At 41.4% G+C, this 19775-nt stretch overlaps 1 protein-coding gene across 3 annotated transcripts; it reads left to right on the top strand.

Annotated features, from left to right (window-relative positions):
- Nucleotides 1-7895: 7895 nt before the first annotated feature.
- On the top strand, nucleotides 7896-16397 carry Cmtr2 (cap methyltransferase 2). Of its 3 annotated transcripts, none has more exons than XM_051201388.1 (2): nucleotides 7896-7953; nucleotides 12751-16397. In XM_051201388.1, the coding sequence occupies exon 2, from the start codon at nucleotides 12770-12772 to the stop codon at nucleotides 15071-15073; it is 2304 nt and encodes a 767-aa protein (XP_051057345.1). In that variant the 5' UTR covers nucleotides 7896-7953; nucleotides 12751-12769; the 3' UTR covers nucleotides 15074-16397. The 3 variants fall into 3 exon arrangements, with proteins under 3 accessions (XP_051057345.1, XP_051057344.1, XP_051057346.1); XM_051201387.1 differs by having other exon boundaries at nucleotides 7898-7975; XM_051201389.1 differs by lacking the exon at nucleotides 7896-7953 and adding an exon at nucleotides 8243-8285.
- Nucleotides 16398-19775: the final 3378 nt, after the last annotated feature.

Genomic DNA, 19775 nt, shown 5'->3' with positions numbered 1-19775 from the left:
AGAATCAGAAGACTGCTGGGGACTATGCATGAAACCTAGCAAACCTCTCCATTGCTCTGCCCTTGACACAGCTCCCTAGCCAATCTCTGCCACATGCTAGGTCCAGCTTTGACTTCACAGTCTTTCCCCAAGATTTCCCTAGGCAGCCACCATCCATCAGTTAGACTTGGCCTCTCAGATGAAGCCAATTGCTTATCTACTGCCAGCATATACACCAGCAATTTGCTAACTACAAAACACTTTACCCAAATGTAATGTGATTTTAGTGTGGCACATTAATGACATGAAATTCAAACCCAGTTCAATACAGATAGAGGATTTGAATTGTATTTGGTGAACATAAACAAACATATAATACATCCTTAAAGTTTCCTTTATTTATTTAAAGACAGGGCTTCTCTGTGTAGCCCTGGCTGTCCTGGTACTCACTCTGTAGACCAAGCTGGCCTTGAACTCAGAGGTTGGCTTGCCTCTGCTTCCTGAGTGCTGGGATTAAAGACGAGTACCACCACATCCTTTTTAGTAGACATAAAGTCTCTTTTCAAATTGGATGAGGTAGACGTGCATTTCTGAAAATCATATGTGTGTATGTTTTAGCTGAACAAAGATGCCATGTCTTCAATGGATTGAAGTTTGGAAAGATTTAGGAAATGGGGAGACAGTCTTCTTATTTACATTTTAAAGCTTTATGAAGCATTTCATATACAGAGTAAAGAGAAAAGTGGTGTACTCACTACCTAGATTTTTAAAGCACTGACATTTGCCATTGTTTAAAGGCTTACTAAACAGAATGAAACACTACAGATCTAACTGGTGTCTATTGTCTTTTCGCATGCCTGACTCACTCAACTTTCCCAAAGACCATTATTCTTTCATTCTTCCTCACCTGAATTTGGATAAAGTCATTTTCTGTTTGCACCAGAACACACTAAACATAACTACTTCCTGAGTTTTTAAGCATCACATAAATAATAACGCAAAGCAAAAAACTGTTTGCCTTCATCATCCCTCAGTTTGTGAATGCATCCACATGTGATACAAGTGTCTTTTACAGCCTGTCTATATTCTCTTGAAATCAGTCCAGATTGCTGAAGGCAGCCAGCAGAGAGAGCAGATTCTCAGTGGCAGATATGATTCATTTGGCCTCAGTCATCTAACCCTTCTCTGCCTCTTTTCCTTCTCTTCTTTCTCTGCTCCCCCACCCTTCTTCCCTTCCTGTTCTATTGATGAGCTTGAATATAAAAAGGAACAGCAACAGAGAGGAAGCTCTGAGAGGGATGTTTGCATTTAGCACTCCAGCTTAAAAAAAAAAAGTTCTAGGCATAGCTAGCACATATCTGATAGGCACTTGATGTTAACACCACCTCATGGCTCTTCCCTGCCCAAGGTTGTGGAGAGATCAGCCCAGGCACTCAGCTCTGAGAGCTGGGATGCTTCACTACTTGCCAAGAGGAGCTGCACAGATCCCAATGGGCCGCAGTGTTAAGTGAGCTCTTAATACTACAACTCCCCAGGGCTGGTGCTTTAACAAGTTGAGTATTGATTCCGGTTAAAAATAAAGTGCTGGGATGATTCCTAATAATAAGTAATGATGCAGTTGCTTGAAAATTCACAGGGTGGGGAATTAGTTCAGTTTTCCCAGATGATCAGATGATATTTAACCACCCTTTAATTTACAGCTCCCTGTGGGAACTTTGTCTGACCGGTTCACTGTTGGCCCTAATCTTTAAGAATAGGAATGGTTACTCCTTCCTCTTTTGAGGATTTCCTGTTGAGGCAGAGCAGGTCTAGAAATATAGTTTCCAGGATTTCTCTGTATCCTGGTTCCTCATTACTTTGCGTGGATTGAATTTCTCATATTTCAAATCCATATGCTGAAGGCCTAATATTGCATGTGATGATATTTGGGGCTGAAGCTTTTGGAAGGTGTGATTGTTACTTGTTGCTCTAACAAAATACCCACAAAGCACAACTCAAGGTAGAAAGGGTTTATTTTGACTCGGTGTTGGGGGATACATTCCACCTTGGTAGGGAACTCATGGTGGCAGGCCCATGAGGCAGCTGGTTGTAGCTTCTTTTCTGGTATTTCAATGAACATGATGGCCAACAGCAATGCTGGGAGGAAAGGGTTTCTTTAGGTCACAGGCTACAGTCTACCATGGAGGAATAGTCTCCTATGGAGGGAAGCCAAAGCAAGAGCTCCAAGTAGAAACATGGAGACTGGAAATGAGGCAGAGACTGCAAAGGAACACTGACTTCCCAGTTCTGTTCAGCTAGCTTCGTTATGCAACCCATCACTACCTGCCCCTGGGCAACACTCACGCTGGGCTAGGCCTCCTCCTAGCCCAATTAGTAATTGAGGAAATGTCTCACAGACATTCCTATAGGGAAATGACGAAGGCAACCCCTCTCATTCCAGGTGTGTCAAGTTGACAACCAAGAACAGCTGCCACATGCCTGACTACTCACTGCAGCCAGGCTCAGAAAGTATGTAGTGACCAACACTGATGCTTAGCTTATTGCTGCGTCTTATTCGGTCTGTAACCCCAGTCCGTGGAATGGTGTCACCCACAGTTAGTGTAGGTCTTCCCACTTCAACTAACCTAATGGAGAAAATCCTTCACAGACACACCAAGCCAAGAGGTCACACACCACAGCCACGCAGGGAGGCTGGCTTTATAAAAAAGAATGAAGCACACCTAGAAAAGAAATAAAGAGAAGAGAAGGGAAATGTATACTTCTGAGTGATTCCAAAAAGCAAGAAGACTTAGTGAAGTTAGTTGGCTACAACTCAGTGAACAACTAAACAGAGGGCAAGACTTCCAGGAAGGAAAGTACAGAGGCCCACTAGACCAGTGGGTCTTAACGACAGCCCCCCCACCCCGTGATCATATGTCACATATATTACAGCTATGAAGTAGCAATGAAATTTTATGGTTGGGGGTCACCACAACATGACTGTATTAAAGGTCACACTATTAGGAAGGTTAAGAACTCATGCTCTCCAGGGGTAAATATTCTTCCCATCTATTCCGAATGGCTTACACACACGTTCACACATACCCACACACTAAAAATGACTCCAGCTCTATTAGATTATTGTTCCTCTTTTATGGCCTTGTTCAATTCAACCTTGACCCCAGTCTCCAAATGCAGTCACACCAAGAGTTAATACTTCAACATAAAAATTTGGGGAGAGGGGACCCAACCCAATCTAATAATGTAAATGTAATTTTTTATTTTTAATTTTTATTTGTATCTTTGTGCTGGAGACTGAACCACAAAGCTATTTTAATTAAAAACATCTTGTTTTGAGGTTAATTTAAACATATTTTAATGATCTTCATAACATATAAAATACATCTCAACTTTTCCTCACTTGGTAAGTGATTCAACACCATTTAGTCAGAAAAAGCATAAATTACTGTGGAGAAAAAAAATTGTCAAGACAGAGTTTCTCTGTATTGTTTTTGAGCCTCTCCTGGCACTTGCTCTATAGACCAGGCTGGACTTTTTGTCCCACGTGCTGGGATTAAAGGTGTGGGACCCCACTGCCAGGTGTGAAATATTTTTTAAAGACAGTTCATATTGAGTGTTAGTCCTGAATATATGTTAAGATGTAGGTGAAGTTTAACTATATTGTATTATAGTAATAAAATAGACAAAAACCACTGCTTATGACCTAATGTGTGGAATTCTGACATTTATGCTTAAAATTTATTTTCATAATATTTATTTCTAAACAGTATGTGAAAAGCTTCATGATCCTATTACAAGTGCACTAAATATTTTAATGCAACCATTCTGCCCAATGTTACAGGCGCCAGGTTGGTTATTATTTTTACTTCAGTTTTCTTTCTTTTTTCTGTTTGTGTACATGTATTCAGGTATACATATATACAAGTGTGTGGAAGCCAGAGATCAATGTCAGGGACTTTCCTCAATCATTTCCCCACCTTATTTTTGAGACAGGGTCTCTCACTGAACCTGGAACTTGGCACTTCTGTTAGGCTGACCATGAAGCCCCAGCGAGCTTCCTGTCTCTATCTCCCTAATGCCTGGCTTTTATGTGGTCACAGAGAAACTGAATGTAGGTGCTCACACTTTTTTTCTGAGGACTTTAGTGAGCTCTCCCCAGTCTCCTACATTGTGTTTTGACATCAGAAGCTTCTTCATGAGAATTCTGCTTGAAGCTCTAGTGAAGGCCGAGTGCAGCCTATCAACTCTGTAATCAGTTCTTTGTTTGGTTTGATGTTTTGCTTCTGGGGACAGAGTCTCAGTGTAACCCAGACTGACCCAGAATTCATTACATACCCTATAATATATTAGATATACATAAAATGTGCTCCCCTAACTGCCTTCTCCCCAAATTTGTTACTATAAACATTGTAAATGTTATTTTTCTATTTTCTATTAAAAGTGTTAGATATTAGACTCACACATCCAGGTCACATATTTTCTTTTTTCTAAAAACTTTTCAACAATCTACTGTCTTGCTTTTATGATAACATGAACACAGTTCATCATCTTTTTAAAACCACTGGCTGACTATGCGCCTTTCTGACTATGAATAGGAATGATAGAGTTGTCTGGGCACTGCTGGCAGCAGTTTGGATTCAGGCAGACCTAAGTTCAATCCTTGAACCTGATGCTTACTAATGACATGACTTCAGCAATTAATTTCAGTGTAATTAATTTCAGTCTGAATTCTGTATATATAATGGAAACATTAGATGTGTTTGTGTTGTGGAATTAAGAGACTTAAATGTTTTAAAGCAGGACAGTTCTTCAGCACATTTTATGTTCAATGTTAGTGTTGTGACTGTTTTATTTGAGGCTCATTCATTACAGGCTTTGATCTTCGGAATATCGTGACACTATTTATAAACACAGTAATTTTATTTAACAGTTTACAAATCCTTTATATTCTATTTGGTCACAAAAGAACACTACTCATATATTGACATTTTAAACTGACATTTACTACCAGGGATGTGGCATTTTAGGTCACCCATGGTCAAGTGGATGATCCTATTCCTATGCACACACTGTCAGCTCTATGGATTCAGTGGGCTATAAAAAAGAAAATTAAAAAGAGGATATGCAATTGGGAGGGGAAGTTGAAAGAGGATGAGGGTGGATATGATCAAAATCTATTGTATACATGTATGAAATTCTTAAAGAATAAATTAAATTTAAGAAGAATCACACTAAGAAGCAACTGATTCCCATCAATGGCTAAAATGAAAAGACAATACCTAAAGTTGCATTATGGATAGGGATACAAATGGTGAAACACTTTGAGAAAACTGTTTGGGGAAGTTTTAAAAAGTTACACAGACAACAACTGCAATGATTTTCCCTTGTTTGTAGCGCTGCTGTTGAGAAGCTGACCTACTGGACCACCCAGTCCCTTCACACCTTCTTCAACTATTCAAGAATAATGAAAATATATGCTTACAACAACATACTAGAATGTTCATAACAGGTTCATTCATAGTATCACCAATCTGGAAACTACACAGATACCCTAAAGTAGGGGAACTGATAAAGCCAACCCACAGGATGACAAACCACTTTGCAATACAAATGCCAGCAACATAAGACAACATACATAGATGGATACATTTTAAATGTTAAATTGAACAGGAAAAGATTGAGAACAAAAAGCCAAAATTCTAGAACAGGCAGAATTAAACTACGGTGACAGAAAATACATCAGTAGCTGCTTCTTAAGGTGGAAGACTAGGAAGGGACTGGAGGGAACTTTTTTTCTAGGCTATTCAGTAGATGTTTGCCTGCTCCACAAGAGGGAATTCAAGCCTGGCACTGTAAATAGGGTGAAACCCCATAACTAGCAAAACCATGGGCTCTAAGTGGAACCCACTGATGTTTTTCTAAATGGCCAAGTTGTCAACTGCCTTCTGAATATTTATTCTTATACCTGTAGATTGGTGCCGCTCCCGGTCTTGGTTGAAAAAGCTTCTTATCGCAGTGGGTGCTGGCTAAAGTTCTGAGAAGTGGCCGTGAGCACTCACTCAGCCATAGATGGGACATTTATGTCATCACATGCTCCCCAAGGCTCAGGGAGCACTGCAGAAGGGGGGGTGTGTGAAAAGATTGTAAGAACTGAAGCTTGGGGAGCAGGGCTGTGAAATGCTGTCCCCAGGCATGACATGGCTGTGACACTTCGGAACTCATGGCAGCTGTGGTTATCAATACAAGGCCTGTACAAGATCAAGCCAGTTAAAAATTCCAACATGGAGCAGGGTGGGGATAGGGATGGGACTCCCCCGGCCCCATCCCTAGCTGAGGAGCTATTGGCAGTTGATGGCTGTTGGAAAAAGAACAATCACATTGGGAATGTAGCCACTGGTATGTTTCATATGTGCCAGTGGGTGATCCATGTCCATGCTCACATGGCCACCATTAACTGCACTCAGTGAGTTAAAAAATTAAGTAATTGTAAAAGGAACATATGAAGCTGGAAGATGTGATGGAGGATCCTGGGGAGAGTTGTGGGGGGAGGGAGATAAGGGATGGGCACAATAAAGATACATTGTATACACACATATAATTTTCAAAGAATTCAAAATTATCAATATCATTTTTTAAAAAGTTGAAGAATGTTATGAGTAGGTTTTCCTGCCGGTCCCACACCCTCGTCAGCCCCAAATAACACATAGAGATGCTGTATTAGATATAAAGCTGTTGGCCTGTAATTATCATTGCTTATTGGCTAGCTCTGTCTTAATTTTAACCCATTTCTATTAATCTAAGTATTTCCATGTGGTCTTATCTTACCGAAGAGAGGCTCTGATATTCTTCTCTCTCAATCCACCATCTTCAATCTCCTCTCTACTCCTTCCAGAATCCTCCTTGTCTCCTAGTCCCGACTATCTTGCTTTCCTATTGGCCAACAGTGCTTTATTCATTAACCGATAAGAAAAACATATTTACAGAATGACATCTCCCATCAGAAGATCATTTGTGACTAAAATCTTCACCATATCTCAAAACAGAAATATAAAGAAAAACTTGCCATTTCTATGAAAGTGCTAGATAAGGCCTGGGGAGATGGCTCAATTGGTAGTGATTGCCCTGTAAGCAGAAGACCTGCCTTCCACCCTAATGTACACACCCTTTCCATCCCTGCTCCAGTTTAAGGAAAAAAAAAAAAAAAAAAAAAAAAAAGGCCTGGCATGGTATGGCATGGTATATGTAATTTCATAGTTGGGTTGGTGGAGACAGGTGGATACCTGGGACTGGCTGGATAGTCTAGCCTAACTGGGGAGTTCCAGGACTGTGAGGGATCCTCCTCTGGTATCCTGGCTGGTCTAGAACTCACTATATAGACCAAGGTGGCTTCGATCTCAGAGATCTGCCTGCCTCTAGCTCCTGAGATCTGGTATTAACGACTTGAGAGCTTGAGCCTCCACACCAGGTGGTTTGGTTTTTTTTTTTTTGTTTTTAATTGAGTTATCAATATGTAAACACATTATTTAAGGGATGATGCTGACTCGCCATTTCGTTTGTTTTGGCTTTGAACTCGCTATCTTCCAATTAATGCAGTTTCTACTAGGAACTAGCATGTGCCCATACTAAGCACCAGAGCTTAGTTCCTCAAGAGTTGCCCTCCTGAGTGATTTCTCCAGGAGGGTGTGACACCACCCTCCTGGAGAGGGCCTGCGCAGTGTTGGGCTGTCAAGTCTTGCAGCAGGTTGGGGGGCGCGGCCTGGAGGAGACTCTGGTTCCAGTTGCGCGTGCGCGGGTCGGGGCAGCGTTCCTGGCACGCCCTCTCCCTTGTACGTGACCGAGGTTGTGGCTGACGTAGAGACACCACCCCCGGAAGCTGTTCCCGGGAGCGGAAGGGGAGGATGGATCGGGTGAGTGGATACAGCGCGTGAAGTGTGGCTATTCCTGACCGTGCGGCCCTGGTGGGCGTGAGCTGAGGTAATGCTGACCCGGCTTCTCGGTGAATGACAGGCGCGATGGTTCGCTGCGGACCAGGCGCGGGGCTGCTCGAGTCGGGGTCTGGGAACCCCTCCAACTAGAGCAAGTGAGCTAGTGGCTGCCCCGTGCTCGGGGCGAGCACCGGACACGCCCCAGTGTTTTCACTTCCAAGCTAGAGTTGGCGGGAACACCGAAAGCAATGTCTGGTGCTCATTTAGAGCTAACAACAGTTGAGAAACTAACGACTTTAATGTTGGGCTCACGAGTTTTACAAGCACTTCCTTTGTGGCTCTGGACAGGAAGCTACCTGACTTCTTTATGGAGCTTGCAATGTAAGTGATACTAATCACCTCACAAAATTATGACACAAATACCACTGCATGAAGTGCTTAGCGAAAGGCACCGAGGGTCACATACCGGGAAATCTACATGTGCACTTTGGAAACGACGTGCTTTTACTAAAAAAAAAAAAAAAATTTAAGTCGAGCATTGAAGTGCTGAATTCTGTTCAGGTCGTTTATCTAATTAACACTTGTGTGCTTTACTGTCCACTAGCCACTGTTGGAAACTCTTGGGGGTGACTTGTAAGTAAGCGAAATAAAGATTGCTGTCCACAGAGCTTAACATTCTAGTCTGGGGAAGATAAATCACGAACAGAAAATATGGGATAAATTAGTGATAAATTAGAACGCCAAGGAAGAAAGCAAAGTAAGGGACATTGGGAGCTCAAGATGTAATTTAAAAATAAGTATGTTAGGATAGGCTTCACAGAACAAACTGCCCTTGAGCAAATAATAGGAGCTGAGGGAATTATCTGCGTAGATACTTGGGGGAAGTAAAGCCCAGATAGAGATTGCCTCTTAGCATTGGGCCAAGTGTTTCAGCGTGGAATGTGCCTGGGTCTTCAGTGAACAGCAGGGAAGGCTTGTGTGACTGGAGTAGGATGAGCAAGAAGTAATATTTAGAACTAGCTGACAGTAAGCCTCAAGTACAGTCAGGAACAGCGGAGTGTTTGAATCCCTTTAGTTTGTAACTGAAGATAATTACCTACTTAATTTCAGTAAGTTTTCACAGCTTAACCACAGCCACTAATTAGTATGTGAAGTTAATGACTAAAAGTAGACTTTTTTTTCAAAGTAGAATGTATTTGAGATCTAAATGTAGCCGCAGTTCCCAGTAAGCACGGCATGAATCAAGACGGATGAGCTTATTGTAATAAATTTGTATTTGCTCTTACTTAGGGTTTTTGTGCATGCTGAATTACCCTATTTTTGTCTTCCTTTACATTCTAAAGTGGTTCTCAACCTGTGGGTCAGGGCACACATCATACATCCTCCTTATCAGATATTTACATTATGACTCATAACAGTAGCAAAATTACAGTTATGAAGTAAAGACGGAATAATTTTATGGCTGTATTGAAGGGTCACAGCATTAGGAAGGTTGAGAGCCACTGCAAGCTTTTCTAGACGCAGTTTCTAATGGTTAAATGGTGTTGATGAATGTTTGTGACTTTATCTCTACTTACATGTGACTTGTAAATAGTTGTGGCAAACAAGATGACTAAAAAGATGCCCTGTCACTCTAAGGAGCTTACAGACTGGTAGACTGAATGAACACTGGATGAAATACAGGGTGGAAGGGGGTGGAAGGGTTTGCCAAAAAGACAGGACTGAGGACACACTAATATCATGAAGTCACGTGTGTAGTCATAGCTCATCTTTATTTCTCAGTTTAGACTTCTTTCAGATTCGTTTTGCTTAGCTTGCAAACGAAATGGTCCAGACTCAGAATTTTCATCCTCAAATGTTTGCTGTTTTGTGGGGTGATGATTTGTCAGTTTTTTATGTCTAGCAGATTTTGAGATTTAAGGAAACCATTTATTGAATGCAAGTGCAGATGGTGGAACTGGAGCACCCGCTCAATTCGCCGACAAGTGACACGGGTAACAGGCAGTGCTCTGTTTGCTGGATGTTGAGAGCTTTCTCAACAGTGTCATTAAGACACATTAAGGCATGTGTCTTTCTCTTAGCCTTTTCCTCTCCACAACATAGATGCTTCTGGTTCCCTGGACAGTAGGATTTTTCTGTTAGTTGCAGGAGTCCATTCTTTCCTTGCACCATATGGGTTTGCAGATTGAACTCGGGCAGTCAGAAGCTTGGTGGCAAGCTTCTCTCCCCACTGAGCCATCTCATCACCCTGCCAGGCAGCATTGCAATCCAGAATATGGAGTGGCTGCAGTTAAACTCAGGATGGATTTTTCTTTCATTTTAAAATTCTGTTTATATATATATACATATACATATGTGTATATATTATTTTTCCTTATTTTACATATTGATCCCAGTTCCCTCTCCCTCCCTCCGTGCCCACCCCCCTCCCATCCCATCCCTCCCACTCCACTGGGAGGGTGATGCCTTCCAGGAGGGATCTTCAAAATCATTTGGAGTAAGGACTAGGCCATCCCCTCTGCCTCTAGGCTAAGGGAGTATCCCTCCATGAGGAATGTGCTCCCAAAGTCCTTTCACGCACCAGGAATATATCCTGGTTCCACTGTCATAGGTCCCTTAGACTGCCCAGGCCTTCTAACCACGTTCAGGGGGTCTGAGTTGGTCCAATGCTGATTTCTTAGCTATCAATCTGGGGGGGGGTCCATTAGCTCCCCATTGTTCGGGTCTGATGTCTCTTTGTCTGTAGCCTGGTCTTGTCCCCTTTGGTTTTTTTTTTTTTTTTTGTTTGTTTGTTTTTTTGTTTGTTTTGTTTTGTTTTTTGTTTTTAATCACTCTTCCCTCTCTGCAACTGGATTCCAGGAGTTCAGCTCAGTGTTTTAGCTGTGAGTGTCTGCTTCTGTTTCCATCAACTACTAGATAAGGACTCTATGATAGCATATAAGTTAGTTATCAATCTCATTATCAGGGAAGGGCATTTATGGTAGCCTCTCCACTATTGCTCAGATTGTTAGTTGGTGTCATCCTTATATGTCTCTGGACATTTCTCTAGAGTCAGTTTTCTCTTCAAACCTGTAATGGCTCCCTCTATTATGGTATCCCCCCCTTTTTTTTCCTCCCGTCTATTCATCCTCTGACTCAATCTTCCTGGTCCCACATGTTCTCTCCTCCCCTTCTCTTTTCCCTAACTCTCTCTTCACTCAGTGCCCCCCCCCAATATGCTCAGGAGATCTTGTCCCTTTCCCCTTTTGTGAGGGACCTTGTATGAATCTCTTAGGTTCCTCCTTGTATCTTAGTTTCTCTGGCGGTATGAATTATAGGCTGGTGATCCTTTGCTCTATGTCTAAAATCCATATATGAGTGAGTACATACCATGTTCCTCTTTTTGTGACTGGGCTACCTCACTCAGGATGGTTTCTTCAAGTTCCATCCACTTGCGAATTTCAAGATTCCACTGGGTTTTTTCCCCACTGTGTAGTATTCCATTGTGTAGATGTGCCACATCTTCTTTATCCATTCTTCAGTTGAGGGGCATCTAGGTTGCTTCCAGGTTCTTGCTATTACAAATAATGCTGCTATGAACATAGCTGAGCAGATGTCTTTATTGCATGGATGTGGATCATTTGCCTAAGAGTGGAATTGCGGGTCCTGTAGTAGATTGATTCTGTTTTTGACAACTGTTAAGTTTTAGTGAAAGAAGAAATAGTCAGATTTTACCATGTAGGCAAGGGGCTGTTTGACAAAGCATATGGGAGGCAGGATTCTGAAAACTGTTCCAGGAAAATATTGGACAGTTTTAGCATCATCAGGAAGGCCAACCAATACAATTTAGTTTACAAACAGTATAATGAATGCATTGATTAGCTTTACATTGCTGTGAGAAAACACCTGGGATAAACAATTTACTAGGAAAAGGGGTTTACTTTGGCTTACAGTTTCAGAAATTTCAGTTGGCCCTGTGGTGAGGCAGGACATGGTGGAGAGTGCATAGAGGAAAAGGGCTGTTCACCTCACGGCAGCCAGGAAGCAAAAGGGAAGGGGCCAGGGTCCCAATAGCTTCTTATTAACCTAGCTTCCTTCCCTTAGCCCCACCTCTCAAAGTTTCTCTGGCCTCCAAATAGCAACATGCACTGGAAACCAAACCTTTCACACCAGGGTCTTTGGCAACATTTCAGATCCAAACTATAACCAGGAATGGTAGTTGATGGCTTATGTTGATGATCAGAACCAACAAGACACCAATCTCAGTGAAATGTGGACAGAAGTGTGCAAAGCAACCCTCGTGGGATGGGTAAGTTACTGATACCAGAGAGGCTTGGCCAGGCCAGGTTCGGGTGCAGGAGACACTCTCCTGGAAGGAAGGTAGGTATGAAGGAAGTAAAAGTGCTAAAAGGCCTCGACGTGTTAGAGCCTGATTTGAGGTCATGCTCAAGGATGAAACTGAAATGTGTACATATGTTCAGAGCTTTGGGGAAGGAGCCAGGTGAGTTGCTATGGCAAGAGCTACCTCATTACTAAATAGTGTCTGTTGTATTGTGCGCCATCTCTAAAAAATGAAAGAAAAGAAAGAAAGAAAGAAAAGGCAAGTTTTTTTTTTTTTTTTTTTTTTTAAATAAGAAAAAATTTGGAATCCCAGAATAAAAGTGTATTTTCCAGGACATTGGTTAAACTGGAAGGAAAAGAGCTGGAATTTGAGCCCAGGGTTGCTGGTTACCACATTGCTTTGCTTTATAACTGCAGATGTCAGCCTTCATATTGTTCTGGGTTTGTTGGAGTGTCATCAGACTTATTCTGATGCTGTTTCGCTCACTGTAATGCTGAATCGTGTAACTTTGTTTTCTCTCCCCAGATTTTAACTTGGTTTGATAATGAGTAAGCGCAGAAAGCTACCAGTTCAGCAACCAGCAAGTTCTGAGACCTTCAGCCCAGATGTTCTCGCTGACGTGTTTGAGCTCTTTGCCAAGAACTTTTCATACTGTAAGCCACTTAGTAATGAGTGGCAGTTACCAGCTCCCACTGAGGCTTTTACCTGTGACCACACAGAGTTCAATGCCTTTCTTGACTTGAAGAACTCCCTAAACGAAGTGAAAAACCTCCTGAGTGATAAGAAACTGGATGAGTGGCACCAGCACACTGCTTTCACCAACAAGGCAGGGAAAATCATTGCTCATGTAAAAAAGGCAGTGAATGCAGAACTTTGCACTCAAGCCTGGTGCAAATTCCAGGAGATTTTGTGCAGTTTTCCACTTATTCCTCAGGAAGCTTTTCAGAATGGAAAACTGAATTCTCTGCACCTCTGTGAAGCTCCAGGAGCTTTTATATCTAGTCTCAACCATTACTTAAAATCCCACCGGTTCCCCTGTGAGTGGAGTTGGGTAGCTAACACCCTGAATCCGTACCATGAAGCAAATGACAATCTTAGGATGATCATGGATGACCGGCTGATTGCAAATACCTTACACAATTGGTACTTTGGCCCAGATAATACTGGTGATATCATGACCTTGAAATACCTGACAGGACTTGAGGATTTCCTCAGCAGCATGTCTGTTGTCCACTTGGTCACTGCTGATGGGAGTTTTGACTGCCAAGGGAACCCAGGTGAACAGGAAACATTAGTCTCTTCTTTGCATTACTGCGAGGTTGTCACTGCTCTGACCAGTCTTGGAAATGGTGGCTCTTTTGTTCTAAAGATGTTTACATTGTTTGAACATTGTTCTATAAACCTCATGTACCTGCTAAATTGTTCCTTTGACCAAGTCCATGTTTTCAAACCTGCCACTAGCAAGGCAGGAAACTCAGAAGTTTATGTGGTGTGCCTCCGCTATAAAGGAAGAGAGGCCGTCCACCCTTTGTTATCTAGGATGGTGTTGAATTTTGGGACTGAGATGACCAGGAAAGCACTCTTTCCCCATCATGTGATCCCCAAATCTTTTCTTGAGCGACATGAGGAATGCTGTGCATTCTTTCATAGATACCAGTTAGAGACAATTTCTGAGAACATTCGTCTGTTTGAGTGCATGGGAAAGGGGGAACAAGAGAAATTGAATAATTTAAGGGATTGTGCTGTACAATATTTTATGCAAAAATTTCAACTGAAGCCTCTTTCTAGAAATCGCTGGCTCGTTAAAAAATCCAATATCGGTTGTAGTACAAACACAAAATGGTTTGGACAGAGGAACAAGTATTTTAAAACCTATAATGAGCGGAAGGTTCTAGAAACCCTTTCGTGGAAAGATAAAGTAGCCAAAGGCTACTTCAATAGTTGGGCAGAGGAACATGCTGTGTATCATCCTGGGCAAAATTCCCTCCTAGAAGGGACTGCTTCCAATCTTGAGTGCCACCTATGGCATATTTTAGAAGGAAAGAAACTGCCGAAGGTCAAGTGTTCTCCTTTCTGTGATGGTGAAATTTTAAAGACTCTTAATGAAGCAGTGGAAAAGTCCTTAGGGGAAGCTTTGAGTTTGGATTCTAAGTTCAGGCCCAAGCAGCAATACTACTGTTGTCACATTTTTTCAGAAGAATTGATATTATCCGAGTTGTTTAGTCTTACCAAGTGCCTTCAGGGTGAGCAGGTTGTAGAACCCAGCAACCCAATAAAGTGCCTGCTTGTGGGTTCACCAACTGTCTGTGATTTCAGAAAGCACACGCCGCTGGAGGTCCGTCTGCTAGAATCCATTGACCTCATAACCTTCCGCTGCTCATTGCTTCACGATGGTGACCCAACGTACCAGCATTTGTTTTTGGATTGCCTTCTACACTCGCTGAAGCAACTTCATACAGGAGATGTAATGATTTTGCCTGTGCTTTCTTGTTTAACAAGATTTATGGCTGGCTTGATCTTTGTTCTCCACAGCTGTTTTAGATTTGTCACATTTTCTTGTCCCACGTCCTCTGAGCCCCTCAGGACCTGTGCGGTCCTGCTATGCATTGGTTATCAGAACCTCCCGAATCCAGTGTTCCAGTATCTGCAGAATGTTAATGAGTTGTTGAGCACTTTGCTCCATTCCAATGCACCCCAGCAGATTTTGCAGTTTGTGCCAATGGAGGTGCTCCTTCAGGGGACACTGCTTGATTTTTTGTGGGATTTGAATGCTGCCATTGCTAAAAGGCATTTGCATTTGATTATTCAAGGAGAGAGAGACAAAGTCATCAGCAGCCTTGAGTTATAAAATTGAACATGTCCTTGCTGAGACTCAGTTTTGTGACTTCCTTTATGCTTTCATTTCACCTGCTCTCTGTTTATTTAATAGCTTTCATTTTTGGAGAAATGCCAATTTTTGTATCAAAGGGCGTTAATTATGGAAAGACATAGCTTGTTCTGATCTGAAGGATGTATGTACTTGTAGGCACAGAGTTCTCATGGTAGGAATCATGCACTGGTGGTATTCAGCCTGTGATCATGTGACATCAGTATGTGCTTGGGGTGTCAATACACCTCATATGCAGTGGAGTTGGTCTCATTTATCTGTTGAAGATTTGCACTTGTGTGCCTTTATTCAGACTTTCTTCCCCCAGCCAATTCTTGCATAAGCTAATGCTATTAATGATTGTTAGAAGTCATTCATAAAAGGAGGTGAGTGGCATCACTATTTACTTGGGAGCCCTTTGACTGACTTGTCATTATGGATTTCAGGGATCTTTCTACCAGATTTCTTGGTATGTGCCCATTCATCTAAAGGTATGTGCCTTTAGAACAGTGGCTTGATTTTCTTTTGATTGGAGTGAAACTAGTGTGCTCTGGAGTGACTGTTTGACTAGCTGTAACTATCCAACCAATAAGAAGATAGCTTTTAGCCAAAGCCACAGGTCATTGTACAGTGGAACATTATGTCTGATATTTTATTATGAAAAGCTTCTTTCAGCAGTCTTGGCATTTGTTTGTTTGTTTGTTTTGTTTTTTGAGACAGGGTTTCTCTGTATAGCTTTGTACACCAGGATGGCCTCAGACTCATAGAGATCCACCTGCCTCTGTCTCCTGAGAGCTGGGGTTAAAGGCGTGCACCACCACCCAGCCAATCTTGGCATTTTTAATGTCCAATAAGCAATGAATGGAAAGATGATTGAGTTTTAAGGCTTTGTGTATAGTTGTATCCTGTGGGTTATGTAGGAGTGTGGTGATCATAGTGAATACTGAGGGAAAGTAACACTTTCAGAATGGCAACTTAGCAAATTTTTTAATCTTTACTAATATTTTTATTATGAAAATGGCACTTTACTAAGATTATCCATGAAATGGTCATTTTATCAATTACAGTTGATTTCTTTGAGTTATATGTATTTAATAATATAATGAACTTATCTGGCAGCCTGTTAATTAATTCTTTGTTGCATTGGAGTTCTGTGAGGTAGATAATTACATTTTGCGTGAATTTTTAGGTATTTTTTTATTACTTAAAAATGGAAGTACTTTGTAATGTATTTGGTTAATAAACTTTTCATGCTCTTTGCTATTTTTGAGTGTTATTATAATTCACAAATAAAGTCTTCAGCAGACATATTTTGTGTTCATTTTATTAAAAGGTAAGGGAAGTTAAAAATATAAGTTGGAAACTTCTAAGGAAAGTTTGACTGGGAGTTAATGTTTCATTTCCTTTCATTTGTATTCCTTCAGTGTTATATTTATGGGAAATCTTCAGGAGACAATTTGTTCACTTTAGGGGTTGGAGTAGAGAGGGACATGGCCTGGCAGTGAAAGTCTAAGACTGTTTCTTTCTGAAGGAACCTCGATTCCTACTAGTGACTTGATGATAGTGGTTCTGGTCAGACACAGTCTAGTAGAAATTGGTTACCAGGAGAGAAACTGCTCTTGGGAACTGGTTTGCTGCCTTGTTAGTAATAATTTTTTTTTTTTCTTTTTTACCTATTTAAACAACTTAATTAGGATATAGTTGGAAGTTTGAGTTTAGGTAGTAATAGTAAAACTTGCCTCTTTATTTTAAATGTGTGGGTGTGTGTTAGTGTTGGTATGTGCATGTTTGTACAGGTGCCCATGAGGGCCAGGAAGCCCAAAGAGTGTGGATCCCTCTGGAGCTGCAGTTACAGGTGGTTTGAGCCACCTGATGTGGGTGCTGGGAACCAAACTCCACTCCTACAGGAACAGCCAGGGCTCTTAGCTTCTGAGTCCGTAAAACTTGCTTTTGAGACCTTCAAAGATTGAATGTTTAAAAATAATAATCAGTATTACAATACAGAACTTTTGAATGTGTTAAAATAGTGTGTGTGTGTGTGGGGGGGGGGTTGTTGGAGGAGAATGTCTTCCATAGGCAATACTTCATTCCCAGAGAGTGGTGCTGTTTGAGGAGATCTAGATGTGCCCTTGCTAGAGAAAGGTTGTCACTGGGACTGGGTTTTTAGGTTTCAATGAGCAATTCCCAATATACTCTCTGCTTCCTGCTTGCTGTAGATGCTCTCAGCTTGAGGCTCCAACCGCCATGCTCACTTGCTTGCTGGCTGCTCTACTTCCCTGCTGTGATGGTGGTGAACTCTTATCCTTCTGGAACTGTAAGCTCAATAAACTCCCTGATAGTCATCTTTAAATTTGGGGGATTGGGTGGGAGAGAAAGACCGAGGAGATAGCTGTGTAGGCTAAATGTTTCCTTAGCCAGCATGAGCAGGTTTGACTCCCAGAACCCATACTGAAAGGTGGATGGATGTGTGGCACATGCTTGTAGTCCTGGCACTGAGTTGTAGAGCCCTGTGAACCTACGGCTTGCTGGCCAGTCATCCTAGTCTACCAGGTGAGTAAGAGACCCTGTTCCAAAAAGAATAAGATGGACAGCCCCTAAGGAATGATGTTTAAAATTGTCTGGCCCACATAATCACCAGTATGTGCACAGTGTTGTTTGAAGGAATCCATATTTATTTTTTTCCTATATACTTAACTCAAAGACTCAATTATTTGATAGTAGACTTCCCTTGCCTATTTCTTTCAACCAATTTTAATTATAGAACTAATTATACAAAACAAATTCATCTGAGGTAAGAGTTAAGTGGAAACTGAGGCAGGAGTACTCTCACAAGTTTGAGGACAGTTAGTCTAGGCTACAGAGAAAGACTTTTCTTTCTCTTTTTTTTTTTTTTTTTTTTTTTTTTTTTGGCGGAGGTGAGGGGGTGGGGTGGGGGTGAGGGTGTTGAGACAGGATTTCCCTGGAACTTACCCTAGACTGGCTGGCTTTGAATTCACAGAGATCCACCCGCCTCTGCCTCCCAAGTCCTGGGATTAAAGGTGTGTACCACCACTGCCCGGTGGAAGACACTATCTTAATAAAGCAAAACCAAAATATTTCAAAGCCATTCCAAATTGAAAAGAAATTTTTGTTGGGATAGTAAATATTTTTAAATTTATTTTTTAAAAAGCCTGATAATACATATAGATAACTCACACATTAATGGTTTTGAGACATGATTCATAAATGAATTAGTTTGCATTTTGAACTTCTAGTGTGTGTTTCTCATCTTCTTGTTACTACATCTCTTTTAGAAAGTGAAAAGTACACTATCATAGTTTAGAGCTGTGCCTCCGTAGACCATGGGCACATGAGGATGTGGGTGTTCTTTGTCAGGTAGAAGGGTTAGGAAGCCCACGAGCTGTGCGTGAGGCCAACGTGGTGAAGGGTTTCTTGCACTCAACTGTAGATGTTAAGGCCCACCTGCTGTTGTCCCTGCAGGTTATACTCTCAAGCTGTTGCCATGTTTCCTGATTATTTATTGTCTTTTCCCAGAGCATTAAAAGGCCAATGAAGTATAATACTTCATTCCTTTAGGCCAAGTGCAACACTCTCATGTGATACTTAGTATTGTTTAATATTCAATATTTTAAATGTATGGCTTAAATTTTCTATGCTTTCAAGAAAACAATTTATTATCATTGTTATCTACGGACATATAGACAATTATATATTAGGTATAGTTTTATCAATTACTACTATTACTCTTGATATTTCAAGTGGTCCGTTTTAAATCAATTGTATGATTATTCTTTTTTTAAAGATTTACTTATTTTTGTCTATGTATATGAGTTTACCTGCATGTATGTGTGTGCATCATGTACATGCCTGGTACCCACAGATGTCAGAGGAAGGCATCAGATTTCCTGGAACTGGAGTTAGGGATGGTTGTGAGCCTCTATGTGGTGTGCTGGGAACTGAACCCAGATCCTCTGCAAGAGCAGCAGTTATTTTAACCGCTGAGCTATCTCGCTAGCCCCTATAATTTGTGATGCCCAAATAACTCAATTTTGGTTTGGGGTATAAAAGGAGGGCTTCTCTACTTTCAAAATAAAATACAATGATAGCATTACTAACTTTGCAAATCCTTTCTATTGTGATAGGAGACAGCTAACCCTTCATCTGACACCACATTGCATCTGTAACAATACATTGTTTTGGTTGAAATACTCATGAAAATTGTCCTTGGGGCTCGGGAGGTGGCACAGTATGCAGTCATGAGTACTTTAATTTGATCTTCAGAATTCATTTCAAATGCCTGGCCCAGAGTGTAGCTAGCTTTTTCTTTTCTTTTCTTATTTTTGGACCTCCAGCCCCCGAATCATGACATGGAGACTTAACTGTTCTTTATGAAAGGTCGGCCTTAGTTTAAGCTTGTTCCTAACTAGTTCTTATAACTTAAATTAACCCATATTTTATAATCTTTCTTTTGCATGGCTTGGTTACCTTTACTCTGTGCTGCCATCTTGCTTCCTCTGTGTCCAGAAGACCCTCCTAATGTCTTCTAATGGTTATTCCACTCTTGATTAAACCAACCACACTGACACATTCACACAGTGTGAAGGAATATTGCACAGCACCAGAGTGCTTGTAATCCCGGCACTGTGAGGAAGAGACACAAAGACCCCAGGGGCTGGCTGGCCAG

Source organism: Phodopus roborovskii, unplaced genomic scaffold, assembly GCF_943737965.1.
Source record: "Phodopus roborovskii unplaced genomic scaffold, PHOROB, whole genome shotgun sequence".
NCBI lineage: Eukaryota > Metazoa > Chordata > Mammalia > Rodentia > Cricetidae > Phodopus > Phodopus roborovskii.
This window is presented reverse-complemented; position numbering and strand designations above follow the sequence as displayed.

What these genes read in the sequence shown, in the direction of transcription:
- Cmtr2 (XM_051201388.1), top strand. Translation starts at nt 12,770, where the DNA reads ATGAGTAAGCGCAGAAAGCTACCAGTTCAGCAACCAGCAAGTTCTGAG.